The sequence below is a fragment of the Folsomia candida genome, unplaced genomic scaffold (assembly GCF_002217175.1).
Source record: "Folsomia candida strain VU population unplaced genomic scaffold, ASM221717v1 Fcan01_Sc053, whole genome shotgun sequence".
NCBI classification, from domain to species: domain Eukaryota; kingdom Metazoa; phylum Arthropoda; class Collembola; order Entomobryomorpha; family Isotomidae; genus Folsomia; species Folsomia candida.
In genome coordinates, this window is record NW_019091245.1 from 327,471 (window position 1) to 354,997 (window position 27,527).

General features: G+C 36.9%; 1 protein-coding gene and 1 long non-coding RNA gene across 3 annotated transcripts; one reads left to right on the plus strand and one right to left on the minus strand.

Moving 5' to 3' along the window:
- The first annotated feature begins 2,785 nt into the window (after positions 1-2,785).
- LOC110862287 lies at positions 2,786-8,230 on the plus strand. Of its 2 annotated transcripts, XR_004833384.1 has the most exons (4): positions 2,786-3,211; positions 3,473-3,639; positions 4,232-4,429; positions 4,905-8,230. It is a non-coding gene; the product is annotated as an uncharacterized LOC110862287 (long non-coding RNA). The 2 variants fall into 2 exon arrangements; XR_002549163.2 differs by having other exon boundaries at positions 4,232-8,230.
- Positions 8,231-16,807: 8,577 nt separating this feature from the next.
- On the minus strand, positions 16,808-24,222 carry LOC118433469 (52 kDa repressor of the inhibitor of the protein kinase-like). Its single transcript, XM_035845410.1, has 2 exons — positions 19,650-24,222; positions 16,808-19,542 (listed from the first exon to the last, which is right to left on the minus strand). The coding sequence occupies exon 2, from the start codon at positions 19,037-19,039 to the stop codon at positions 17,408-17,410; it is 1,632 nt and encodes a 543-aa protein (XP_035701303.1). The 5' UTR covers positions 19,040-19,542; positions 19,650-24,222; the 3' UTR covers positions 16,808-17,407.
- Between the last annotated feature and the right edge of the window lie 3,305 nt (positions 24,223-27,527).

The window sequence follows — 27,527 nt, forward strand, 5'->3', positions numbered from 1 at the left end:
GCTAGATTAGCATTGTGTGCCCTTCTGAAGGGGTGTGGCCGGCGAAAATGGGGCCATCGAGTAAAATCCTTTACGTTTCCGTGACTCACCAAGTCGTACAACATATCCAAAAGGCATCAAAATCGGTGAGTCTGATGCAAAGGCGTTGTCCTCCTAAGTAAATATTTAGAAAATGTAGAAAGTTACACAATCTTGAGTATCTGTCATAGTATTCGAGGCTCGAGATGTATGTTTGATGAGGTGCTTCGCAAAATAAGAGTATGCAAATCTCGTGAGGTAAAGAAAACAATTTTTGTTTAGTTTCCATGGATTTTTGTGGTTGGTATGACTGTTCTTTAAGGACGAATTTTTTTAGATAAGTACATATGTATGTACATACATACGTACATACATAATTTTCTTAGGAAATAAAAAAACGTGCCTTTAGTCGGAGCTGGGCAATCGAGTTTTAATTGAAGTAAAGTGATTTGCATGACAATGGATAGGTTGGCGCAACTAAGGACGAACGAAAAGAAACTGCATGTTTGTAACTTTATGAAGAGGACCATGTCCGCGAAGGTAAATTGTAACATTTTTACAGAACAGATGAAAACAATTTAAAAATTTATTACTGTTTTTTTAATTGTAAATGAACGAACAACTTTAAGGTGATCTGTCATAAATATAAACCCCCATTTCGGATACTTACAGAGGGTGATCGCTCTGAGTGAGAGTGACTTTGGGTGATCGCCCCGCGCGCGCGCGCCAAACCATTGTTTTGATTTCGACATAGTGTGACGAACACCCATCCGACATTACAATTCCTAAGTTGAAATTTTATTTTTTTCACAATGGGGAGAAAGGTGGATCCGTATGTCGAACAACGAGTGAAAGTGCTTTCCAATCGTGGAATGACCTACAAACGGGTCAGAAAGGTCATGAAAAGCGAAGGTTTCACAGTGAGCGATTGTGCAATCCATCGTATTCGCAAATGCAAAGGCATTCATCGAAGAGCGCAAGCTTTTGGGCTGGTTACACCCCCTCCTAAACGAACACCAGTGAAAGTGAAAAAACGTGACCTAGAAAAACTTAAAAAAATGACCTCTGAAGAAAATCCTCCGTCCCAACGAGCAATGGCAAGTAGATTAGCAATATCACAGTCTCATATTAACAAACTTATTAGGACAAAATTGGGCAAAACAATCCGAAAAAAAACCAAAGTTCATGTGTTAACTGAAAGGCACAAAAAAATCGAACCATCAATGCTCGAAAGCTGTATGAGAAGCAATTGGCCGGTTCTCGATCCGATTTCGTCGTTACCTTGGACGAGGCATTCTTCTCTGTCGATGATTGCAGCCGGGCACGCTCAATTTACTACACGGACGAAAATTGGGCCACCCAAAACTATGTGAAAGTTCGCAGCGAAAGCTTTGGGTCCAAATTCATGGTTGTCGGAGCAATAGGTGGTCGAGGAACCCTTGCACTTATCAAAGTCCCCCCTAAAGTCAAAATCAACGCAGACTGGTATATCACCCACGTTTTGAAACCAATTTTGGAAATCCATATTCCACACAAGTACGGCAAGGACACCGCCAAAGTTTTCGTACATCATGATGCCGCAACATCGCACACGTCCAACAAAACAGAGCAGTACACAGACGATATAAGGAGGAGACTAGGGATAACCGTCATCCGGAAAAGTGATATCCCTATCAAATCACCTGACATTAGCCCCATGGACTTCTTTGGGTTTGGCTACCTGAAACAAAGACTTTTTCACCGCAAAGCTAGGACCTTGGATGGACTTTGGAAAGTCGTGAAGGATGAGTGGTCCAAACTTCAGCCTGAAAAGTGTGCTGAAGTGTTTTCTGCATGGAAGCGCCGCCTACGGACCTGTGCAAAGATGCATGGAGCCCATATTGAACAAACAAAAACAATTCATCGTCGCCGCATTTAAGGTCAGCAGGTCACCCAAAGTCACTCTCACTCAGAGCGATCACCCTGTAGATAGATTTCATTTCGAATATCTAACTAGAAATTCGCATAAATTCAAATCAACAAATATGTATATATTCGTCAGATAAAATTTGCAAAAAATTAAAATAGCGATAAGTTTGTAGAAATTTATTTCAAAACCATTACATAGTTCTCACATACGTATTTACATATGTACATATATACATATGTAAATTTCAAGTTTAGCATCGAACGAAATTTTGAGTATTAAAATTTGAAAACCAATTTTCGGGCTGTCCATTTTTCAAAACCAGGTTGATTACAACTAATATAAAACCGGTTTTCGGTAAAATCGGAAAACCCTTTCGCTAACGATTTTCTGTATGCGCCGGAAACAACACTTTCCCACAAGTTTTACATATTTATGTTTGCAAATTTATATCTGGAGTGAACCAAAAAACGGCCGAATCGCACTCGGTATGCATATTTACATTATGTTAGTTCGTATGTATGTATGTATGTAGGATTAGTTAACCACATAAACAAAGTCTACCTCCCCACACTATGTATGCAGACCGATGCAACAGATTTCTTTCCCCCGACCGACCCAGGGGATGATCATGGACTGCAATAATTTCAACTTCTTCAGCATTGTTTGCCACTTTTGTCAAAGGAGATTTTATAACAGACTGAAACATTTCTTCGTGTCTATACCGCAAACAAAATGAGTGTGCGACCCCTATTTTGCGTAGCATGTACATAAATGTGTGGTGACATTTTTTTCTCCTTCTTTGGAAACGCTGATGAGATGCAAATGTACAGATTTACAACGTGTTAAGATGCTGCCCCACCCAGTTTTGTTTTTGTGCAGTTTATAACATGACTCATTCACAATAATTAGACCACCGCTTCAACTCCTTCATTACTAAAGAGCCCTGCAGAAAATTATAACGCCAACAAATGGCAAAATTGTCGGGAAATTGGAAACCACGAATCTTGTGGACAGGTTTCTAAGAGGGTTAAATTGTCATTAATAAGTGGATACATAATACAATACAGGAACAAATCATCCCAATGTACAGATGTACATATGTACATACGTGTGTGATTAAATTGTACAAAAAATTCATTTTAAATTTACTCCGGTTTTTATTGTACATACGTATGTACGATCTACAAAAATTACTTTTTGATAAATAAATCCCAGCCTACGTAAAATCAACTTGAATATAATGGATTAACAGTGGTCCTAATTGTGCTCAATATTTTAGTAACGGTAAGTAAATTTAAGTGAAAATTATGCTAGATTTGTAATTTGTCCCGCAAATGAATAAACAACTTTTAATATTATTTACTAATTGCAATCAATTTACGTTAAAATTCTGAAAGTTTGTCAAGGGTTGGAATGAATAAGCAGACTTTTTCGATTTTAGAATTCACATTCTTTTACAAAACTTATAAAATGTGGGGCTTTAGTTTGTACAATTTTCTTCGTGGCAGCCTTATGAATTTTAACAATTTGGGATTTCTTAAATAGATTGACCTTAAAATGTGTGTTCACTTGAGGCTGTTTTACCTAATCGATCCCTGGGGTTTTTTGCGTAATACGAAGTACGGCCCTTACGTAAGGGAGTCTTTGCTTCCCACTCCTCCGGCACGTCGTGTAACATCTTGTCAACTAAATTATCCGATGTGACCTGCCAGGTAATTATCTTCGTGATTTTTATTGGCAATTTAGACTCTATTCATGGGCTGTGCATAGGTCAGAAATTACAACGGTCCGTAATATCGACCTATTTATGTTATTGGTTGTAAACATGTACATAAGTCCTGTACTAAAAAAAATATAATTACCAAATTTGCAACGCCTCCAGTCAAAATGGAGAACCTTTGCAGTACGCTAATGTACATACATATTTAATACAGGGGTGCTAGTTAAAGTTTGAAAGAGTTTGACCCGTGATAAAAACGCTCTAATTAAAAATTGTCAATCGAAACTTTGCTAAAGTGTGTATTAATTTTTCGAAGAGAGGTTATAAAGTTTTGAAAATTTTTCGATTAAAAATGTCACCCCCACTGACCGTATTTATGGAGCATCTAATAAAAGTACGCCTGAGAAGGAAATTTTCGTTTGATAATTTTCAATTTGCGCGTTTTTTAAATTCTCTTCTAAATTTTTACCAGCACCCCTATGTTCATTTATATAAATACGTAGTTTAATAATCAAAGTACATATTTATGTGCATGTATGTATGAATTTATGTTTCACCAAATCCTAATCTTTTTCATCTCACAGATTTATTGGGACCTAAACATCCCTCCCTGGATACAAATATGCACCCCGTCCGTAATAAGTATACAGACTTCAAAATAAAGTAAATGATAATGTATCCAAATTTCGTCGCCTCATTCGCGAAACCACTACTTGTGGATGCTTTTCTGTCAAGATTTACTAAACCCGAGGCATTTAAACTTTGTCAAGTTCTTGCAAAAAGTAACTCGTTATCTTTTGTTTTTACCTAAATAGATTTAATCATCATGATAATGCTAATAATACGTACGTTAGTGTGTACATACATTAGTAAGTATTTTGCAATACAAAAATTAAGTTAGATTTATATACATATGTACATATACATACGTGCTACATGTTAGTTCGAATCGAAGTCTTGGATTTTCAATTGGTACATAGATTTGATACATTTAGTAAATTATATTCATTAAATTCACGAATGTCATATTCTTAATGATTAATACATATTTGCTATAATAATAATGAAATCATAAATTGCTTATCTATGTGGGACAATTTTTTTAAACTTTGATCCACAAAATCAATTTAACAAAATTTAAATATATGTTAAAATTTGTACCACCAAAATTATACTGGGTCTTGGTCTTAATATAAATATTACAAATACATTCATAATAGCTCAATTCAAATATTGTTCCTTTTTTCTTCTTTTCAGTACTCAACCAGACAAGAACGTCTCAGGAAATATGTATATGCCAGGCTACCTGACAAACGTGGAATACTACAAATTTCATCGCTACAACTTTCTCCGAAACATTAGTTCTAATGGAGAAACATATCCCAAACTAAACACATACGTATTTGTCTTGCACACAACTGGGTATGTAGTCTTCGTTCGACGTATCGAAGTTAATTATTTGTTATGTCTTAAATTAATCCAAACCTGAATTATTCTATGAGTTATTCTATGAATTATTCTCCATAACGAGAGGCCAAATCACCAGAAGAGCCAAATTGTGCTCGTATACTAGAGATAAACTCCCCCAGTCCTCCAACCGACTGCTCCAAGCCACAAACTCTGCCCAAAGGCAGCGATGAACAGGGAGAGTCGCCCGCCGCCGTCAGCAACGTTGCCACCGAAAAGGTCGCTAATATAAGAAAACAAAATATTTCTTTAAAAGTTTACCAATAACGTATATAATAATGCATGCTAATTGGAAGGCAGGAACTTATTACTATATCCCCCCATCGACTAAAATTTTGCGAACGGTCCAAGGCATATAATACCAATTAAAATGGTGAATATAAATATCCCAAGTTTACTTTACGTACAAATCGTATTCTTCGGGATTTATGACCAGACCACGACTTACGACTATTAATATTTTGCGGAATCGTGTTAAAAGACCTTCTGGCATCCACACAATTTCGGCAAAGCCAGACCTGCTTTCGTCACTGAGTAATCTTCTTGTAGTATTTCCGTCATTCTTATTTCCTCCTCTGGCTGATAACCGCGGAGGCCAAATTTGTTTAAAATGTCATGTTGGATTTTATTTTTATTCGTTGCAAAAATATCCTTGTTCGTAAGCACATTCCATTTTCCTAGCCCCTTGATATTCCGGTATTTAATATATTGAGGAGCATTTCTAACACTCTAATCCACGCAAGCAATGGGCTTCAGCCATGCACTAGGGCTGCAGGATTTATCCTGTTCTCGAAGTTGGAGGTATCATTAATTTTTGACGGGGTGACACCCCAAATCCCACAGTGTTGATGTGATTTGGATCTCATTAAGATTGAAAAAACTTTTCCATCAATTATAGTAAGCCGGCAAGAGTGTTAGATTTTTATTTATTTGGTTGCCTCCATTGGTTATTAGCCTTACATTGACAACCTTTATAATTTCTGCTTCTAGTTCTGCTCCTGCTTCATGTATTAAGGCTGGAATATCGTTAGGAAACTGCAACCACACTGGCCCGCAGTAGCGGGTCGAGTTAGGCGTTGAATTCTGCCATATTGGAAGACATTCAGGCCCTTGCAACTCTAATCGGATCACAGTTGTTGCGATATGACCATCCTCATGCTCGTTGGTAGTAAATCCTCACGATGACACAAGTGTTAGTTCTAGCTCGTTTACACCCTCGGATTGGCAAATGAGGTCTATAAAATCTTCCTTATCTCGAATTATTCTCACTGCTATATCGGTCTTGTATATCGGTCTGGAATATATGAGTCGGCAGCCGGTTTCTGTTGATTTGGGTTTAGGATCTAGACGGCATAATTTCTTGGCTGATTCTACTTGGTTGTAGGCCCACAATCTTTCCGTTCCCGAAAACCCACGGGCAGTTGGATACTGGGAGACAGATATAACAGCATCTAACAGAAACTCCAGAGCTTCTTCCGGTTACCGCATCCCGTGAATGGGACAAACATAGTTTCAGCAGCAATGCAGTTTTCTGTACTATACATATAAATATTTTCCTTTGTTCAATCGGGATTCCGTACATTTTTTTGATAGAATCCTGAATTTAGATTTGCGGTGAGGAGGATATTATTACAAGAATGCATCGCTAATATGCTATACTTACGAATTCAAGAATTGAAGAATAATCATGTTGCTCAAGGTACTTGCAATTATTGATTAAATTTTAAGTTAAGTTGGACAGCGTATTGATTTACTTGGTGATTAATACTTGATGAGACAGATTGCTTAACATTCCAGTCTTCCTGCAACCAAGCGAGGTTCGCCAAATACAGGTTATTAATGTTATTACAGCTTTGCAAGCTCTGTTTAACTTGGGAATTTCCAACTGTAGTTTCGGTTTGATTCCTTCATGATTAAAATAAATTCACCACGAAATAAATAAGCATTTAAATATATACTCACATCATATAATAGTATAGTATATATTACATTCCGATATACCTAAAGATCAATTATATCTCTAAATAACTCTAGCCTCTTGTTGTAAAAGAGTGACATTCAAAGTTTAATGCAGAATTGTTCAAAAAGATGGGTGGTGTAATTACGTTATATCATGATAATAAAGAAACCAAATCTGCATCACCTCATTCCTTTCCTACTTGTTTCAATAGCTTGGTTTGTGTTGTCCCAAAATTGGATGCTTTGGACGATGGCTAAGGGTACTGCTCCTCCAATATTGTTTATGTTACGTTGATTGAGGATGAGAACAACTTACGACTTAGCCAGTACCAAACACTTATGGACGGATGCTTCATGTTAGATTTCGGGTACTCATCTCTATCAAGGTCTGCATTCAGGTTGCCTATGATCTTTCAATTCTCCTCCGTTCCACGACTTAATGAGTTTCTCTAGGTAATTTTGCCCAGAATTCTGTAAGTAAAGGCAAGGTGCAATAAAAATGATCTATGTTAAGTCTAAGTTATCTCCAAGACCACAACCTTTTATATAATGTTTTTCCATTAATAATAATATAATACCAATATTAATAATATTTGGGTAAATGAATTCAAGGTCCCAGACTCATACGTAGGGAACTACCGGTAATTCATTCCTTGAGTTGGTCACCTGATGTACCGTTGTACAGGCACCTACGTAATCATAAAGTGTTGGCTTGCCAACACTTTATGATTACTTTTACCTGTATGAGCTCGGGGTGCAGTACAGTCAGTGATGAGGTCACCATTTTCACCTCCCTTTAGAATCACAGTAACTGAATCCTTGAAATCTTCCGAATACTTTTGAAATTCCTTTGTCATTCTTGTAGGAGCTTCTTCGCACTTTAGAATAATAGCTAGTTAGTCAGGAATTTCGTCCATGAAACGACTGACTACCTCGTGCTATTGATTTATCTGTAGCACTACCTGATATCTTTTTCATGCATACGTAATTGACACCATTCAAGAGTTCGTTACCTGTTAATGAAAGTTAATATAAGTTCATAGCGAAATTAAGTGGTTGCTATGGAGATTTTGAAGGATTTTTTGTAGTTTATATTAAACTGAAATGGTTGTTTGCTATGCAAAATTCTAAGGTGTTTTAAAAATTATACATAATAATTCAGGAATGTAGATTAGATATTTCAATGATGCAAGACTACTCCCTCCAACCAATTCCTGTAATGGACGACAATTAACATTGCCAGGTTTTCGCTGTGTTCTTCTTGGTCAAATTATCCCACCCTCAATTTCTCGCTCATAATGAAAAAAAATTAGATATACGGATGCAGATAAAAATTTGAATATACAAAATGGAGTATATTACCTTCGGCGTTCTTTCGTAGGCGTCATCGGTTTTAATGAAAACTTTTTAGTTAATACAATGTTGTTGCACAATTTTAAATATATATGAGTTTTGAATCGTTTTTGGAAGGGTTTTTTAAGTTTTTTTATAACTATTATTGAATAAGCACTTTTTTCAGTCTCAAGTTCATTTCCAGTGTAAGAAGTAAATAAGAGACCCATCGCTTCACTTTTCCAATCAGGCGTTATTTGTTATTACACACTTGATATGATAGTGTTTCGAGTACATATTTACACGCCTACATTTATGAATACATACATATGTATATGAATACACGCAATATACATAAATGAACACATGGATAAATACATATACATATGGCATACATAAACGCATGCATATGTACATTCATAAACTCATACATTCATGCACATGAGATTGGGGCCTGTGTGTGGTGGCTCTCTGTGGTACATAGCTCACAATCTTATGGACAACCATTCATCCCTAACTCGATCGAACGAGAGATGGACGGACACGTCATCTACTCCCACAATAATGAGAGAGAGATAAACATGTTATGAATTTATGACCTTTTTTAATGGAAAATGATCTCCATGTTTTCATGAGAAAAATAATGATGCTATGTGAGCCGGAACAATGAGACACTCCTTCCACCACCGCGCGGTGGTGGCGGACCTGAACTTTGAGCAGCAGGTCACTAGACTCTTCTGTAAGTGAGAGTCTAGTTACAACTAGACAAGACTTTGCTGTTAAGTAAAGTAATTTTGATTGAATACAAACTCCAATTAAATATTTGAAATCAGTCAGTTTTGATTGGTTAGAGTCCATGGAAACCGTGATTTACGACCCCACTTAAGTTTTTAAGTCAAGTTTCTTATGGCACGCTATCATTCATTAGGATTGCGAGTTATGATGAGGCTTATCCTGCCTAGGGACCTAGGAACCTAGATAAACTTCGCGGCCGTAATAAACATAGTTAACTATTAGTTTGTTATTTTGCAATAATTATTTTCTGAATGTAATGCTAATTAAATGAAAAGCGTTTACATAGTTGTGAAAAAATACGGTTATCATCTACAATTATTTATGACCCATAATGTATGTAAATATATATTTTTATTTATAACAATTATTAACTTAGAAAAATTAAACACCGGATTTTTCTTTAATAAAAACACAGCTACATATGATCAGATATTTAACTAACAACGCAGACATTTTCCTTTATTTGGTAATTATGTACATAACTGACTATGTATAATTAATGAATTGCTAACGTGTAAACGAGTTTGGTCTGAAATTTCTCCGGAACGGTTTGGAGTGAAGATGTCGGATATTTTCAATATGAGACAGTGGCGGATGTAGCCCCACCGGGGCCCCTAGGTGAAATTTTTTGAATCTATTAAATAAGTATGTACATATTCACAGCATATATACAGCAAAACTGCGGGGTCGGGGAATCCGAAAATATTACTAGGCTATCACATCGCGTTGTCAGGCTATAGAGTAAAACGTTGGAAATGGAAAAATCAGGTTACACAGTGGAGCCTATTTTCTGACGTGCATCACCTAAAATCGCCATATTTTGAGTGAGAATCTGATGTATTTATCCAGTTTCGACTCCCGTTGTAATAAATTGTAAAATAACACAACACTCCTTATGTGTAAAACATGCATTTGTCCTTCGAAATAAGATAAAAAATATAATTTATTAGATACACGTCCAAAAAATGTACGATTAACACCCATAGCTCGCAGTTTTTCTATGAACGGCCCGTGGTCCATAATGTTAAATAAATGATGGACCACGGGCCGTTCATAGACAAACTGCGAGCTATGTTAACACCTCACTTCGTTTCGAAATTATGACAATATTTTCCCCTATTTTAACTGAAAATTGAATAGTACACAAATTCATACAATTTTCGGTCTCCATATTCTTTTGAAAAAATTATAAAATTCCGAATTTTAGCTGAATGTTTATGCAAAATGCTCACTTTCTTTTCTACAGCCCTGCCTTACGTATGCATGTACATACATATGTACATATGTATGTATGTATGTATGTATGTATCTCATTGGTAATGAAAGTTTGTCGGAAAGGTTTGTCATATCGTGTGTAATATCTCCTTACACACGATACGAGAAACCTTTCCGTAAAATTTTCCTCGTTGTTGGGATAAGTGGATAGTCAAAATTAGTTGTTTACCCCTGAACAGCAGCATTATTACATTATCATCTACTCCTCTGTTATCTTCCTCAGAATGGAATTGATTCCCGAAACGAAGTACGGGAACTGGAAATTCCACCCAAAGTACATATGTTTGTATGTATATACATACACGCTAAATAAATTTGATTAAAATTTACCCAAGTTTGATCACATTTTACCCAACTGTTGAGGCCGAAATGAGATGACACAACTGTTGTGTAAAAATTTCACTCAGGGGTTGAGTAATCCAATTGATCAAAAGTTGAGTAAAATTAACCCAACTAAATCGCGATACGAAAATATGGGTTGACAAGATTTTATACATTAGTTGAGTAAAATTTCACTTTTATTAAGTGAATTTTGCTGAATTATTTGGTAAATTCTGATCAATTATTGAGTAATTTTTTTCCAACAATTTGATAAATTGTGCACAATAAATGGTTGGAATTTAATAATTATTTCAGAGATGATGTTGTTTACCTTTAATAAAAAGTATTGTTTTTATTCATATAAGTCATATTTTAAAATTATTACATAATTATTTTGTACCAAGTTTAACAACTAGAACATGATTAGTACTTAATTTATAAGTCAGGTAGTTGCATATTAATAACTTAATCTATAGTTATTTGAGATCCAAGTGAAAGAACTGCCGAGGGGGGTGAACGAATTTCTTTAGTTTGATAAATCGAGTGATCGAAGAAGCACCAGACTGGGTAACATTCATCAGGGAATTGAAGTTGAAGCACATGAAACATTTTGAAACAGATATCCACAGCATTAATTAGCGACGACGCTTTCACAAGTTTCCTCTCCACCATAACGTAGGAGTCATGTATTATAAGGGATCCCAATTCTCCGACACACAGAACAAAGGGTTGTTTTCGTCTTGACTCAATTGTCCTAAAATTTTCAATGTCATGTGTTACCTAAATAAACATAACACCGTTGAATTACCAATTATTATTACCTAACAAATCAATAAAATAAATTAGCTAACCGGTACAACTTGTATGAAAAATTCAGCTGACTCTCCCGATGTTATTTTCTTCCTCTTTTTGGATTTCTTTGAATAGGCTGAGCTAGCAGTCAAATATGGCAGTAACACAAGCGCCCCAACCGTCTTGTCATCTTCGTGTAAATAAGTCAATATTAAAAACATTTACAAATCTCAAATTCACAACTAAAATTAGATGATTAACTTTATATTTCTTAATTATTAATTTCTAACCTTTAGACCAATTCGACAAAGGTTTTTTTATGCCGATTTCGTCCAAGTTGGTTTTGATTTTCTCGGCGTAACTGCAGATTTGTACTGAAACTGCTGCCCACTTCAGAAGCATCTTATCACATTTGCCAGGAAATAAAGTCTTGAAGTCCAGCTCAATCTTTGCATAAAGTTATAAGGTGTTCGATAGTTTTTATCAAATTTAAATTTAGTCCGCTTAGAAAGTTGTGACGTTACCATTTCTGGAGTGTCGAGAAGCCTTGGCCATTGGTCCAACATTTCCGCTAAATTATTCGTGTTCCTGAATTGGGATGTTCTCAAGCAGTAGGTCTCAGACATGTATTTAGTGACCTGAGATATGGGGACGGTAGAGTTGAGAAGCCAAGACTTTTTCTCCTGTTCGTCTACAGTTGGATCTGATAAATTCACAAAATTAGTAATTTTTCCCGGAATTTTAAATAATTGTCATGCATAATATGCCTACCCAAAACTTGGCACGATTCCACATTAGGCGGTTGGACTCGACACTTCACTTCATTCTTTCGACGAATATATTTCAATCTGTCCTCAATCAAACCGGATGCTGGAATTCTTCTGTAAATAATTCCATCTGAGCCTTCTCTCTTGGAGTTTGATAACTTCGACTCACTGTAGAATAAATTCTGAAATTGAAGCAAAAAATCTGAATTCAGTGGAAAATATTTTAAATATTTTAAAGTGTTGACATTTTTCTTACAATTATATCCAATTTTTGAGAGTCTGGGAGCGAAGGAAACAATTGAACTGCAATGCATTGGGCCAAATTTTCTTTCACGTACTTAGGCGGGCTAAAATTAATCAAAAATTAGTACAACTTATTACTTTGTAAAACATATAAGGTAACGCATAGTTTTGTGAATGATAATTAAGTATTAATTACTAATATGAGTATTGCTTAACAAGATGATTCACGGTCCGTCGTTTTATCAGATTTTTAAGGGCAAAGTTGATCACATTTGTTTCAACGCAATCATCTAAAAGTTTCCTTCCTTTGGTTGTTCCTTTATCAGCGTCAGATGTAAGAATAATCCGCTTAACGTCCTGCTTGACAGAAATAATTTCATTAAAAAGGATAGATTATATCTTACAACTAAACTTACAAATAAGGGATCCGCGACGTTGCAATCTGGAGAAACCGGAATATTTTGTAATTCATCCACAAATATGTTTTCCTCTTGGCGAGGTGGCGTAGCGGTGGGCGGAGTTACCTAGAAGTCATTAATATTTTTAAACAGTTAGCACTTAACCAAACAAATAAAGTTATGTTAACAAATTTACGAACCACTAAGTACTGAACAATATTATCCTCCTGGCTTGACTGGTCACCGTCGGAAATCTGTTGCACGCTGGACGTCACAGATTTCGAATTGGTTCGCTATATAATTAATTATTGAGAGCATCACGATAAAGAAGGGAATTATTATTATAAGCTTATAACTAAATTAACTCAATAGGACAACAAATATTATCCACCGAATCACACTCATCGAACGACCTTACCACTACCACTGGATTTTGAAGGTCAAGTTGTAAGGGGTCAAGTATTTCAGCCTTGTCTTTTTTTCCTACTTTGAAAATGTATGAATATTGAAATTTTTCAACATATTGAATACGAGCAACGGCTAATTTTACACTCTCATCATGAACAAAACACAAAATCACCTGACAAAATTGCAGCCCCGACTCAGAACTTCCAATAAGAAAATAGTTTAGTGGAGAAATCTTTGTACCATTTATTTGAACAAAATCAAGGCAAAATATTTTATTACACTGAGCTGACGATATGGTGGAAAAATCTACATCATCTTTGATGTCCCTAATGTCAAATGTATTGCCGGGTCCAATACTAAGTTGAACTTTTGGCTCAATGTTAATGGAACCAAGTGAAAACGCCATATTTAGGGACATTCGCCTTGCGACACTTTTGGAAATATTCTTGAAGTTGCACGAGTTTTTACCAACCGTTTTAGCAAATCTGTGCTTGGCTTCGAATCTCATACACCAGTAATTTCTGAGTGGGCCTAACTGATTAATTGCGTTTGGATAATGCAATAAGTGATGAAATTTTGGAGTTAAATTATTCCCCGTTAAATCAATATACATCTGATGATGCTCTGCTATTAAGAACTGAAGAAGAACTATTAAGAACAATAATTTTGATCGTGTTATGACTGGAGCCATCACGATGCGTATTATTCTCCGAAATTTAAGTATTAAGTTCCAATATTTATCGTCGGATGGAATTCGGTCACCAAAAACTGCAGGAAAGACGAGAAAGAAATTACTCATTTCTGACGCAGAAAAACAAGACTTTTTGTCGCCGTCAATAATATTTGAGCCTATTTCGGGAAATTTTGTTAAATGATGACCATTTCTCTTCAAGCAACATGACAATCTATGATTAATTTCAACTAGCGAAAAATAATTATTCTGTAAAATATGTTCGAGGACCAGCTTTAATTCAATTATACAAATTCCTTCAAATATGTCGTGCATAATATCGGGGGCAAAGTTAGAAGTAACGTGAAATCCAGCAATCTGATTAATTATGGATAGTTCTTTTATGCCAGTGAGACTAACGTTTTGAACCTCAACATCTTCAGAGTATCCCAATCTATTTCGAATCAACTCTTTTCGCTCCTCCACATCAACGTAGCTCTGTGATTTGGTTGCTTTGCAAAAACGGCAGCGGAAATTGGCGTTGAAACTTTCAGAAAATCCAAGGATTGCATGAAGCGCTAGATTATCACCACAAACTTGAAGTAATTGGACATTGCTAAAGGGTGAGTTTTCAAATTCCTCGGATTTAGGCATACTTTTGTTTAATTTATTAAGCTCATTTACAATTGGTGCAAGAATGGAATTCATCCCATATGATTTTATATATTTGGATTTAACAATTAATAGTGGGAATATTGCGGAAAGCTGTTACTTTAAATGAGGAGCAAAATTCGAAATTATGAAGTAAAACATTCCTAATTTGTGGATTTTAGCTTTTGCACCCAATGGATTGCAGATTTCAATATCGTCATAGTAAATTTGGATAAAAAGAGGATTTCCTGTAAAACTACTGACAAATTCCCCTGACTGATAATCCCGTATAATATTTTTATCCTGATTCAGACGTCCTCCGGCATCAGTGACCTCTCTATATTTTTTAAGGGCTACGGGAAGAATATCAGATATCCGGAAGTAGTACATATTGTCAAATTTCTCACGCATCGCTCCTACTGAATTGTCGAATTTGAAATGCGAACCAAGTCGTAGTTCCTGTGCTTCTATAAATATTTTTGTTTTCTCTAAATATTTTTCAATTTGATATTGAGATGAAGTTTGTTTCGGAAATGGTTCCTTTAAAGAGTTTAATTTGATAATAATTTCATCGTGGGAAAGATTTGGTTGTAGGAAAGTCTTAGCAATATCAACAATGCTATTAACCAAAGAATTTGCAGCACAAAGAATTTCCCCAGATTTTACTAGGGGAATTGATCCAGACATTTGAAGTGACCTCATAAATGACAATTTATAATCATTTGTCACTTCATTAATTATTTTGGCAGAATAATCATGACTAAAAAAACTTTCTTGAGACAAAATATTCTCATCATTAAGGTTATTTGTTATTTTTGGAAAACTAAATTGTGAAAGTAATTTTGGGCATATTTTGGCTTGCACGTGTTTTCTAAGATTGTTAATATTTGTGAAGGTCATTAAACACAAGGGACAATCTATTCTGGCTGAAGGCCCTGTTATCTCTTGAAAATCCCTGATATGATTCCAAAAAGATTTGAAAGAATTTAAGGAACGATGACACAAGCTACATATATACACATTTTCTTCCTTAACTACACTAACCTTCCTAATTGCACCAATTATTTTTAGTCTGTTTCCTATTGACGGGACCAGCGTGGCAAACAGATGTTCCTCAAGTGAACCAGCAGGGCAGTCGGGAATTTGACGAAGAAGTTCGTCGTCAAAATCATTATCTAAAATTGGAAAAATAAATAATTATAATAATGACCAAGCATTGCACGATTTTTTAATAGTTCGGATGACATAAATAGTACAACACCTATATTTTTCACCAAATATATAATCTTAGCTTTAAAAGTTTCCAATAATACTTCCAGTCCAACTGTCTGGAGAATTGATTCCAAAAATTTCGTCATTTCTAGAAATTTTTAACTAATTTGCAGGAACAAAAATCTCCACCTAACTAGAGCGGCGAGGTGGCAAGAAGAACTGAAGAATTTTTGTGCTCGCGGGAAGCGTCATCCAAGACCACACAACTGGTTTGTTAATTTTGATACAAGTGTTGAGTAAAATTTCCTCAACTTATGTATAAAATTTATTCTTTATTGTAGCGAGTTTTTCAACTTTTACGTTGGTTTATTTGTTGCAATTATTTGTAAAAAAAACTAACCAATAATTGAGTAAAAATTAGTCATACATGTAGAAAACCGATTTTTCACAAGTAATGACTACAAAATTTACAACGTTGGGTAAAGATCAATTTATACAACTCCGTTGATTAGTTTTTAGTCTTAGGTTGGAATAATTTGTACCAATGTTGTAGAAAAATTAACCAATTCCACTTTACTCAACCGGTTGTACACAACTTTATTTAGCGTGTGTATACATATGTATGTACATACATATGGATTTGTAACCAAGTATTTGCTGTGCAGAATTTCAAAATTTGAGTAGTAGCTGGTTAAATATGTTTCATCATAACTGATAATGTGTAAAATATCCATAAAAAATATGTTCCAAAACGTTCAAATGCATATTTTTGCATGAAATTCTAAAATTTCGATTTTAACCGTTTCCCGTTTCGTTTCCGTTTCGTTTCCGTTTCGTTTCCACTTGTGATCCGAAACGAAACGGAAACGAAACGACATCTCGCGTTTCAAAAATTTGAGAAACGGAAACGTAACGGAAACGCGTTTCGTTTCCGTTTCTAATCCGAAACGGTGCGAGCACTAGTGTACATAGATGGGATTTTGTCGTTTTTATATTGCTTATTTTATTGATTGAATGAATAACTTGATATTAAATATGGAAATAGCTTAATTATGTACATATGCGTGTATGTAATGGGAGCGACTAATCATAGACTGAATTTTTATAATTTTAGGAAACTTAAATTGTTATTTTTATGAGAGAGAAGAGTGAGAAAGAGAAAACTTGTCGTGTTCAGCAGACAGAGGCGTAGCCAGGATTGTGGTCTGGGGGGGGCTGACGGCAAAAAATTTAGAAATTAACATAAACGAGTCATAATTTTTTGTGTAGGTTATAGCAAATTAATTGCTGTGGTTTATTGCAAAATTTACTAAACACTTACAGCTAATATGCTAAATTATTTGATATTGTAACACTACATATGTCTGTACTAAGTACCTCATGTTAAAATTATTAAACAAGTTTTTGTGCATTAACATCTAACAAGTAAGCGCATAAAATATTATCACTGCAATTCAATACAGATTTAGTCTAAGACAACATCCAGCGGCGTTTAATCGTAACAAACTGTTCGATTACTAAATTCACGTCCACAGTGTAATTGCGATGAATATAAAGAACGCCCAAACTTGTTAATCGATCTTCACCAGTTGTGTTACGCAAATAATTTTTGAGCTGCCTAAGAGTGGAGAAAGACCGTTCTGATGAACATGTAGTGACCGGCAATGTTGCCAGTACTCTTAGCAAGAAATTAACGTTTGGAAAAAACATTGGGTCGCATTGGTCAAGTGTCTCGAGGGCATTCCGTGGTTTTTGACGTACTTCCACAGAATTCCATTTGGCCTTCCATAGTTGAAGTTCTGAGTTAAAGACTTCTTCTCCGTCAGGTACTTGATCCTGGTAAAAGTCATAAAGTTCGTTTCCAAAGTTTGCTTCACCCAAATAGATGGGAATAACCCTTTGTAGTCGACTAATTACATTTTTATGGTCTCGGTATCTTAGCGTCACAGATTCAATTACACTTTCCAAAAATGGTTCAAAGATTGTGGAACGATAAAACGACTCAGCATCTATTAGATTTTCTGACCCTGCCGCACATTTCCGGAAATCCAGTTTGGCTGACCTTGGGAGATCTACAGAGACGCATTGTTTTGCACAAGTTGCGGATACAACCTTGAAAATTTTTGAAAATTCTTGGGCAGCATTCTGTTGCATGTCTGTGAGCAGGAGCAAGATGTTTTCTGCCATTTCGAGGCACGCTAATAAATCCAGGTCAGGGCTTTGAAGCTGCCTGGACAGCGAAATGGTTATTGAAAAGATTTTTTCTATCACGCACATTGGTAAAACAAATCGAATATTTGTAATACAGACTAGAAGCTGATGAGCCTTGTTGGAAGTGTTGGCATCTCCCTCGTTTTCCAGTATTTCAAGGACATCGATTATGCAGTCATAAAGTTCCACGAAACGAAGAACCGAAGAATGTCGCTCAACGAATCGAGTTTCACAGAATGAAAGCAGTGTTGTATGGTTGAAGTTTGTCTGGCTTTCTCCTGAAATTTTTGCTAAAATTGAGGACCATTTTGCAGAAGAACGAACAAATTTAAAGACTTCATTGAGGGATTGAAAAGTGTTTCTGATATCCTTGATTTTGCATGCATCGGTGAGGGCAAGATTAAGGCTATGGCTGCTACAATGTACATATAAGGCATTCGGATTAATACGTTCCTTAACCTTAGCTTGGACTCCTTTAACGTTGCCTTTCATGGCGCTGCATCCGTCATACCCCTGCCCGTGCAAATACTTGGATTCGATCCCAAGCCTTTCCAGCTCGTTCTTCATTTTTATTGCGATTGCCTCACCTGTACCAGATTCAACTGCTGCAAATGTCAAGAAGCTCTCCTTGATTACATGGCGATTTTCCAATTTAGTCACGTATCTTGCACATAGCGCCATCTGTGAGATTCCGGCTACATCCGTTGTCTCATCTGCGATCACGCTGAAACACTTTGATGAATTAATCTCCTTCACGATTACGTCTTGAATTTGACGGCTCGATAAATCTAGCAGTTCGTATTGAATTTCTGGATTTAAGTAACTTGCATTTTTTGGACATGTCGTAACGTGATTTCTAAGGGTGGTGTCATCCCCGCTTTCAATCCGCATACGCAAGAGGGCACGAAAATTTCCGTCGTTTTCTTCAGGCTGGTCCAGCGACAATTTCCGGCTGTCTTGGTGACCCCTCAAGGCCAGGCCTTGTCTGCCACAAACCAATAGCGTCTTAATTATTGGACCCAAAACCAATTTCCCCTTTTATATTTCTTCTTCTGCTGCGTTGTTTAGATTAGCAGTAATAGGAAGCTTCTTCCCATTTTGAATTTGTACGAAGCAGTCAGCATCCAAAAGACTTGTGAGATGATAATCCAGTTTTTCGTGCTTCCTAAAGTTTTCCAGCGCGTTCTTCCATTTTCTGTATGGGTCAGCCACTAACTTGCCAAGGGGTTGTCCGCCAGTCGTGCTCGCGCCTGACTTCTTCGCGAAAAGAAAACAGTATCGACAAAACGCACCGTCCAGGTGGGCAGAGTAGGATAACCCGGAAAATTGTTGCAGCCATGCGAATTGGAATTTCCTATTGCCACCTTCTTCGACAAGGAAATCAAATGCTGAATCTGAAAATTTGAAATTCTGAGTACTATGGTGTCCCTCAAATTTAATTTAGTTCTGTAGCCAACCAGGCGTAACGCTTGCACTTGTCAGATTATTGACTAGCATTTACCTGGAACCCAGACCGAGAGCAAAATATCGAGACACGTGTGATCATTGGGATGACTTCCAACGAAATTTCCAATATCCAACATCCCGATGGTGCGTCCTACAAGAATATAAAGTATCAAAAAATAAATAAAATTGGCCTCGCACAATTTTTCCTAATTATGAAAAACTTATTAAACACAAATGGCACTAATTAAATTTAACTCACGGGATGATCTGGTATCGTCACCAGATGAAATTACTTCACCTTGATCGTCCACCTCAGGTTTATCTGCCATCAGCCCGTCAATAACTTGAGCTGGATTTTCCTCTTTTAACGTGGAATTACCTTTTGGTTTTTTTGTCACAAAATCTGGCAACGATGTTTGCCTTTTCTTCATTTTTATACTGGAGCATTTAATCCTAACGACAGATAGATTATAGGTCAAATTCTCATAAATAATATTTTAAACTTATATTTTATTTTAATATTTTAAATTTTATTTGCGGAAATTAATATTTTAAACGATAACTTTGACAAAGGCAAAAAACTTATATTTTCCACCGTAGTAGGTGACAAAAACTTGATCCAAGCGGTACGAAACTCCCGCAACTAAAGGAGATTGAGACGAAAAGATGCAATTGAGACTATTGAGTTTTTATTGAAAATATTTTGTATTGAAAATATTAATATGTAGTAAATATTCTTATATTATTGAGATTTGTAAATTTATTTAGTTTTTCATATTTGACGAGCCATACAGGGGGGGCTTCAGCCCCCCTAGCCCCCCCTTTGGCTACGCCCATGTCAGCAGAAGACTGGAATCGGAATCTTCGTGGTTGTCTCGCCGTCCTCTTGAACTTGGATCCAAAAGGGGGCGTGAAACGGCCACGTCTTATTTTATATATTTTTATTTAATTATATTAAGCGGGAACGGGGTGAACTCAGACCGTGAGCATTAGTGAGTGCACATTCACTAATGATTATGGCTGCAGTTTTAAACCAAAGTTGCAAAGAATGTAATGAACTACATAGTGCGTTTTGATTATTTGGCTCAATCGGTTAATATTTAGACCATATTTTGGCTATTTGAAAGTTGCTTTTTCCATTTTTTGACAAAATGTCACAAGACACTTCCAAATGTCAGTAAGTAATTTTGAAGATAATTAAATTATACGTTTTCTAAAAAAACGTTGGATAAAATCGGACGAAAATCGGAGGAGTTTTCCCTATGCAGTTCATTTTATTTACACCCCCACCAATGTTGCTAAAGACTGACTCCTAGTAGTTGTCCCACAAAAATAGTCAAATAAAAAATATTTAACAAAAGAAAAGACTTGGACGAGACGCACCGTAAAATTTTAAACAAGGTGCACCCAATATCTCGCTCGTGCCCACCCCATTACATATAACTTGTTTTCAGAGCATCATCATAAATTTAATCAGAAAAGTATTAAAATTGTATTGCATGAAATGTTTACCCGAAAACTTGATATAATTAACAATATTACATACCTATAATTTATCAATACTTGGAAAATAATTTTAACAAACAATATAACTTGTGTAATCTAGTTAGTAATTGTTACAAACTTATGATTAAAAACGTTAATAATAATTAGCAAATAATATTTAAATATTTTATATTGTACGCATAACGAATGATCGGCTCTGATTTCTTGGCTTTCTTTCAAATGGGTTAAATGATTAGTCGTTTCTAAGATACATACAAACAAACTTCATAATGTATAAATGTAAATATGTAGCAGAACCTACTTTAAATGTAAAAGTAAATAATTATTTATGAATATATAAACTTTTCGCTCATGCACAATGCACTACAGAGGGCGATCACACATTCAGTGTAAAGCTTAAATTACCTCACAATTCGTTGAAACGACGCCTGTGAATTGTTTTGGTGGTCTCAATGTGTTGCCCGTCCATCTTGGCAACGAGTCTCAGGCTCAGTTTCCAATTTTTGAACTCCTTTTGGCACATTTCAGGGACGAGAAGTTACCACTCCTTCCTCACAACTTTCCGGAGACCAGGAAAATATTATGTCCTCCTATTTCAAGGCCTCGTTTCAGGTATCCGAATCTGAAAAAATTCCATCGGACTTGTGTCAGGGGACTCTATGGGCATCTCTGAGTTGGTGATCGAGGTCATCCCGGTCCTTCTCCTCAAATCTTGGGCGCAATGGTGAGTTAATCTGGCCATGTGTGAGGATGCGGCGTCATGGTGGATGAAAACTTTGTGCACCTCCCTGGGCTACTTCTTTGGAATTTTGACATCCAAGAACTTTCATAAAATGTTGCCCACATAATACTTCGAGACAATCTTCGCATTGGACCGCACAGTTAGCAACTGTAACACTCCAGGGCCCGACATTGCAATAACTACCATCATTTGATCCGACAACTTTTCCTTTTTTTACACCCCGAGATGGAAACTGGGTTTCTTTCCTTCGTGTAAAAGATTCTTCGGATCTGGTTGCAGTCCTGAACGAAGAAGAGTGCCACGTCCGATTTCACCTTAAATTCGGATTTTCTACCTGCAAGATGACCCTCATTTAGTTTCCGGCAGTCGGTTTTTCTGTTTGCTTTGTGAAAGGGTTTCAGAGCATGTTCCATGGCCTTTTTCTGAACGGGTTTTCCCAAATCTTGGTATATTATTTGGTGGACAAGGGTCTGGGATATCTAGCAGTGATTTGCAATCTCTCTTTGACTCGAAGGATTTTCTTTATCAGTTAGCCGATCAAATAGCCGAAATCTTTATTTTTGGGGGGTAGCTATTTCGTGGTATTTCTTGACCTGATGCAACTGTTTGTCGCCGTTTCCCCTTGGAATTGATGATGTTGTATATTGTCGACACTGCGGGATAAGTTCGGGATTTCCTTCGGTGTCAGATATTTGTAGCCTTATGTTGCCCCAAGTATTTAAATGTCCCTCTGAGATGCTCCCTCCCATCCCTTTGTCTTTGGTCTCTGTCAGTTTTGAGCAGAAGAGAAGAAAGAGAGAGAACGTTTTTATATAAGTTAAATGTTCCACTTTAAATAATTAAAATAAAGTTAAAGATATAATCCTCTCGATTACATTTAATTAACTAATGTGTGGTGAATATTAATAAATCGTCTAGTTAATTCATTTAACATTAAGGTTTGATTCGTCCTATTAATTTCATACCAAGTTAAGGTTTTCACTGCCAGTAACACATTTAAGTTAGAGACCTCTTCTCGGGTAGAGATAAGGATTTCTACATTTTTGGTGACCTCTACGTGATCATTGGAGTGATCACCATCCCAGGAACCGGGGGAAAAGATAAAGCTGAGAAAGTGGTTTGCTGAAGCCCAGGTTATCTTCCCAAAGTTCAGCACTCCCAGGTTATATCGGTCCAGTTTTAAAGAGTATCAGAAAATACTAATTGTTTGTCGTTTGCTGGGTCTGTTGATTACCTGGAAATGAATAGCGAACAGAGGACTCCAGTGGGTGGGCGCCGTAGTGACCGGACCAGACGAGAACCCCAGCGCTACACTCCAGCTTGGGGCAAAGATGGAAAGAAGGCGACGACTTCACAGGAAGAAGAAGTGTCCCATTTACATTTTTCTTAAAACAATGTGAACTGCAAAATGAAAATTGAAAATGCAAAACAAACAAGTACAATTGTATTTATTTGTAAATGACCCCGACGACCAGGATCAAGACATTCAGCCGTCGACAAGTCCAACTAAAGAAGGACCATCGTTTCTTTCAAGAATGTGGCCGTTTGGAAGCAAGAAGTCTCCAGTACCGTCTACATTATCAAGTTTCGCTCGGCGAAGGGCTCAAGCTAAGGCCGAGTTGCAAAAGAAGATTGCCATCCTCGACAAGGAGATTATTGATCTGCAAGAATCAATGGAGATTGCGCAATGTGAGATCGAGTCATTTGAAGAAGATGTGAAGAGGAAGACGGACATTTGTGAGCCGACTCATCCCCTCCACAACCCTGAAGAACTTGTAAAGTTACACCAAGAGATTGCAAAATGTAGCAATGAATTGGCTGATAAGAAAAGTAAAGCGAAGATAGCCAAGATTCGAGCATCAAAGCGGATTGAAGCTATTGCATTGTAGAAGAAGAATTTAGAATCTGAGGGAGAAGTGAATCTAGCTGAGCTTGATGAAAAAGAAGAGCAACATCTGGGATCAGACGAAGAATTGAGTGATCCTGAACAAGAAGAAGTACGAAAATTGAGAAAAGAGTTTCATGTCTGGCGAAGTGGGTGTGGTGTGAGTGCGCCGACCAATAATTCTCCTCCGTCTGCCATGGACTCCATTGTGCAATCTCTCCAAACTCAGAATCAAGCATTAATGAAAGCATTAGGCAATAGTCAGTCGGCCCCGTCATTAACGGATAAGTTCCTCGTTCGTCAGTAAATTGGACGGGACTTGCCGCTCTTCAGTGGAAGACCTGAAGAGTGGCCTTCATTCATCACAACGTTCAAGAGAACGACCGTTTGATGTGGATTTACGGATGCAGAAAATGTGGAACAGATCCGGAAGTTCCTGAGGGGAGATGCAGCCAAGAGTGTTGAGTGTCTCCTCGTGTCGCCACAATCCCTTTTAGTGGACAAGATAAGAAGCATCCCTGTCCATTCTGTAAGAAGACCAACCACTTGGGCAGAGACTGCTACCGTGCAGAGAGGATGACTTGGGACGAGAAAAGTAAAGTGCTAAGTGAGGGTCGTCTGTGCTTTAAGTGCTTTACTCCCGGACATCGTAAGGACTCGTGTAAAGTTAAAATTAAGTGTGCGATTTGTAATGGACCCCATGTCAAGTCAATGTGTACAGAGTTTCCAGTAAATCAAGGAAGAGTTCGAAATGAAGATGTGCAAGAAGATCTGCAAGCTGTTATTACTACAGCAAATAACGCCAACCATACTTGTCGTGGAGATGTGTTGTTGAAGACGATCGTGGTTCGAGCAATTGGTCCGAAGGGGACCAGTTTAGTGCGGCTTCTGTTCGACGAAGGAAGTGAGCTCAGCAACATTGGAAGTGCAACTGTGAACACGATCGGAAGTCGACAAGTTGGTGAGGAATGGTCACGTAGTGTTTTGTTCGGAGGTGATGTCACTCATGCTAAGAAAGTGAAGAAATTTGAAGTGAAGCTGCAAGGTTTAGATGGGAAATTCACTGAGAAGTTAATTTTGAATGAAACTCACGTCATTTGTGACACCCTCCTTCGAATCCCAAACGGACCATGGGTGCACGAATTCAAAAAGAAGAAGATTTGGATCAGTGATTTGGAGCAGCGTTCTCTTCAATCAACTGATATGGAGATTAGGGTTCTACAATGTCGGTGTCAAGGACATCATGTCATGACAAGCCATATTTGTCATGTCATGTCATATTTGTCGAAAAATGTCATATTTGTCAAGTTAGTTAAAATATGACTTTACTGACAAATTTGACATGACAAATATGACATTTCTTGACAAATATGACACTTTACCCCGAAAACCCGCCAACTTATGAAAAATGAATATTTATCCCCCCAGTATTTCATCAACTATACAACTCGTTTCTCACACCAACAGAAATAATAATAACTCGTCACATGGAACCAAGGTCAACAATAGCTCGTCCCCTCTCGCAATCGCCAATAGGTCAATAATAATTTAGATAACAATTTAAATTGAAGGATTTACCAACATAATGTTAATAAGGGGAACCCCCCTAAAATTATTTCATCCGTTAATAAGTAATGATACTCAATTACTTGAGGAAGAAATTATAAATCCCGATCCTAGTTTTTCAAAAAACTAGATAGCAAAGGGTCATGAATCCAGTTGAATGGAATGTTCCGTTCGGATTTATAACTGCATTCACTTAATATTTTGAAGTTCTCTCTGCGAGATAGTATTAACGTAGTTAACGTTAACGAAGGTGTTTTTTATTGGTGCAGGGGGAGGAGGACGGATCGAGCTTGCTGCAACTGATGTTGAGCTGACTGTGATCATTTCAATATCCTCTAGTGAATCAATGTTTTCAATATTCGCTCCTGGGTTCTTTTAACGATATTGCCGCATTTTTAAACTTTTAAGGTCCGTAGCATACCTCTGTCGAGTTGCCTCTGGCGTTAAAGAACAAGTGTGCTAGTTTACCCTTTATCTGGTCCCACGATTAGTAATTGTTTTATAATGACATGGCAATGCAGACAGGTAGCTTTGACCCCAATACATTTCCATTAAATCAAATCTGCTGCTGTTTTCATCTCGCGTCCAGGTCCAGGCAGGTATTTTCTAATATCTTTTGTAAAGAATAAAATTAAAATTGCTGTCACAGGAAGCGACAAGCCACTAATAAGTCGGCCAACCCTTCCTCTGATTTGTTTGGTTGATTAACTAACCTACCTTGCTCTTGTTAATAATTTTGAAATTGTTTTCTCTATTTAAGTTTAAGTAGGATTGTTATTTGATGATGCAATGTGCAAAACACAACTTTAGCGGGGCGATGGAATTGCGAGACAAAATAATAGATGTCGTTGAAAATGTCAAAAATGTCAAAAATGTCAAAAGTGTCATGACATTTATGACAAATATTATTATGTCAATTTGTCAAAAATGTCAGACATTGACACGTCTCGAAAATGTCTGACAAATATGACATTTGACATATATGACGTACAAATATGACATGACAAATATGACATGTAGAACCCTAATCGAGTTACTGATTGGGAGCGACTACTGGGGAAAGTGGGTGACTGGCAAGCCATTACAAGTCTATCAAGATTTAAATGCAGTACCAAGTTTGGATGGACATTGAGTGGTCCGATTTCAAGAGAAAGTAACAACTTGGCCATGACATGTGCTAATCTGGTCGTGAGTCAAGCAAGTGTCACTGATCTGTGGGATCTTGAAACCATCGGAATTCGAGATCCGGCTGAAACCAAGACTAACGAAGAAAGTGATCAGGAAGCTAAAGAGAACTTTCTTAATACCATTACGAGGAACTAGGACGGACGCTATGTAGTGTCATTACCGTGGCTTGGAATTGAGCAAGAAATTCCAAACAACAAGAACACGGCAGAAGAGAGGTTGGTGAATGCAACCAACAAATTAAGTGCAAGTAATTTCAAGTTGTACGATTCAATAATGCGTGACTGGATGAAGGAAGGCTTTATTGAGGAAGTTGCGGATATAAATAAGAAGAATTTGTGCTACTATCTACCTCATCGCCCAGTGTTCAAACCGCAGAGTTTGACCACCCCTGTTAAATCTGAAATGAGTATAGTTATATGAAAAAGTCTTTGTTGTATGTATGTATGTGTCATTTGACCCCGGTGGTCGTTGGAGCGGCCGACCGGGTGGTGTGAATATTTTTAGTGGGACGTATGTGGCGTCTCTCTTTGTTCTTGAGTCGTAGTTAATCACTGAGGTAGAAATACGATTCACTTGAGTTTTAGTAGCCGTTGAAGTAAGTACTTGGAAGAATTGTTAGTTCTTTTTAATGGTTGAAAGTACTTATTCGGCATTATTGTTGTTGTAATTATTCACCAATCATCTCTTGTTGTTGATAGAGCTCTGGATTGGGTGAAATTAAAGTGTATTTGTTAATTTGGGAATAAAATCCAGTTTAAGTAGGAAAATACACGTTTAGACAACTTTCACTCACTCACTTGTTTCAAACCCAGAGCAAGGCACAATTAAATATAACGTAAAGACACTATACTCGGGTAGAGAATAGCTTGGTTTTTACAACCCCAGTCCGTCCAGTCCTTAACGCGTCATGCAAGACTGGAAGAGCACCATCATTGAATAAAAGTCTGGAGAAAGGACCGAATCTTATGGAATTAATTCCCTCCATTTTGCTTCGGTTATGAGAAAAGAAGATTGGTGCGGTATCCGACATACGGAAAGCGTTCCAA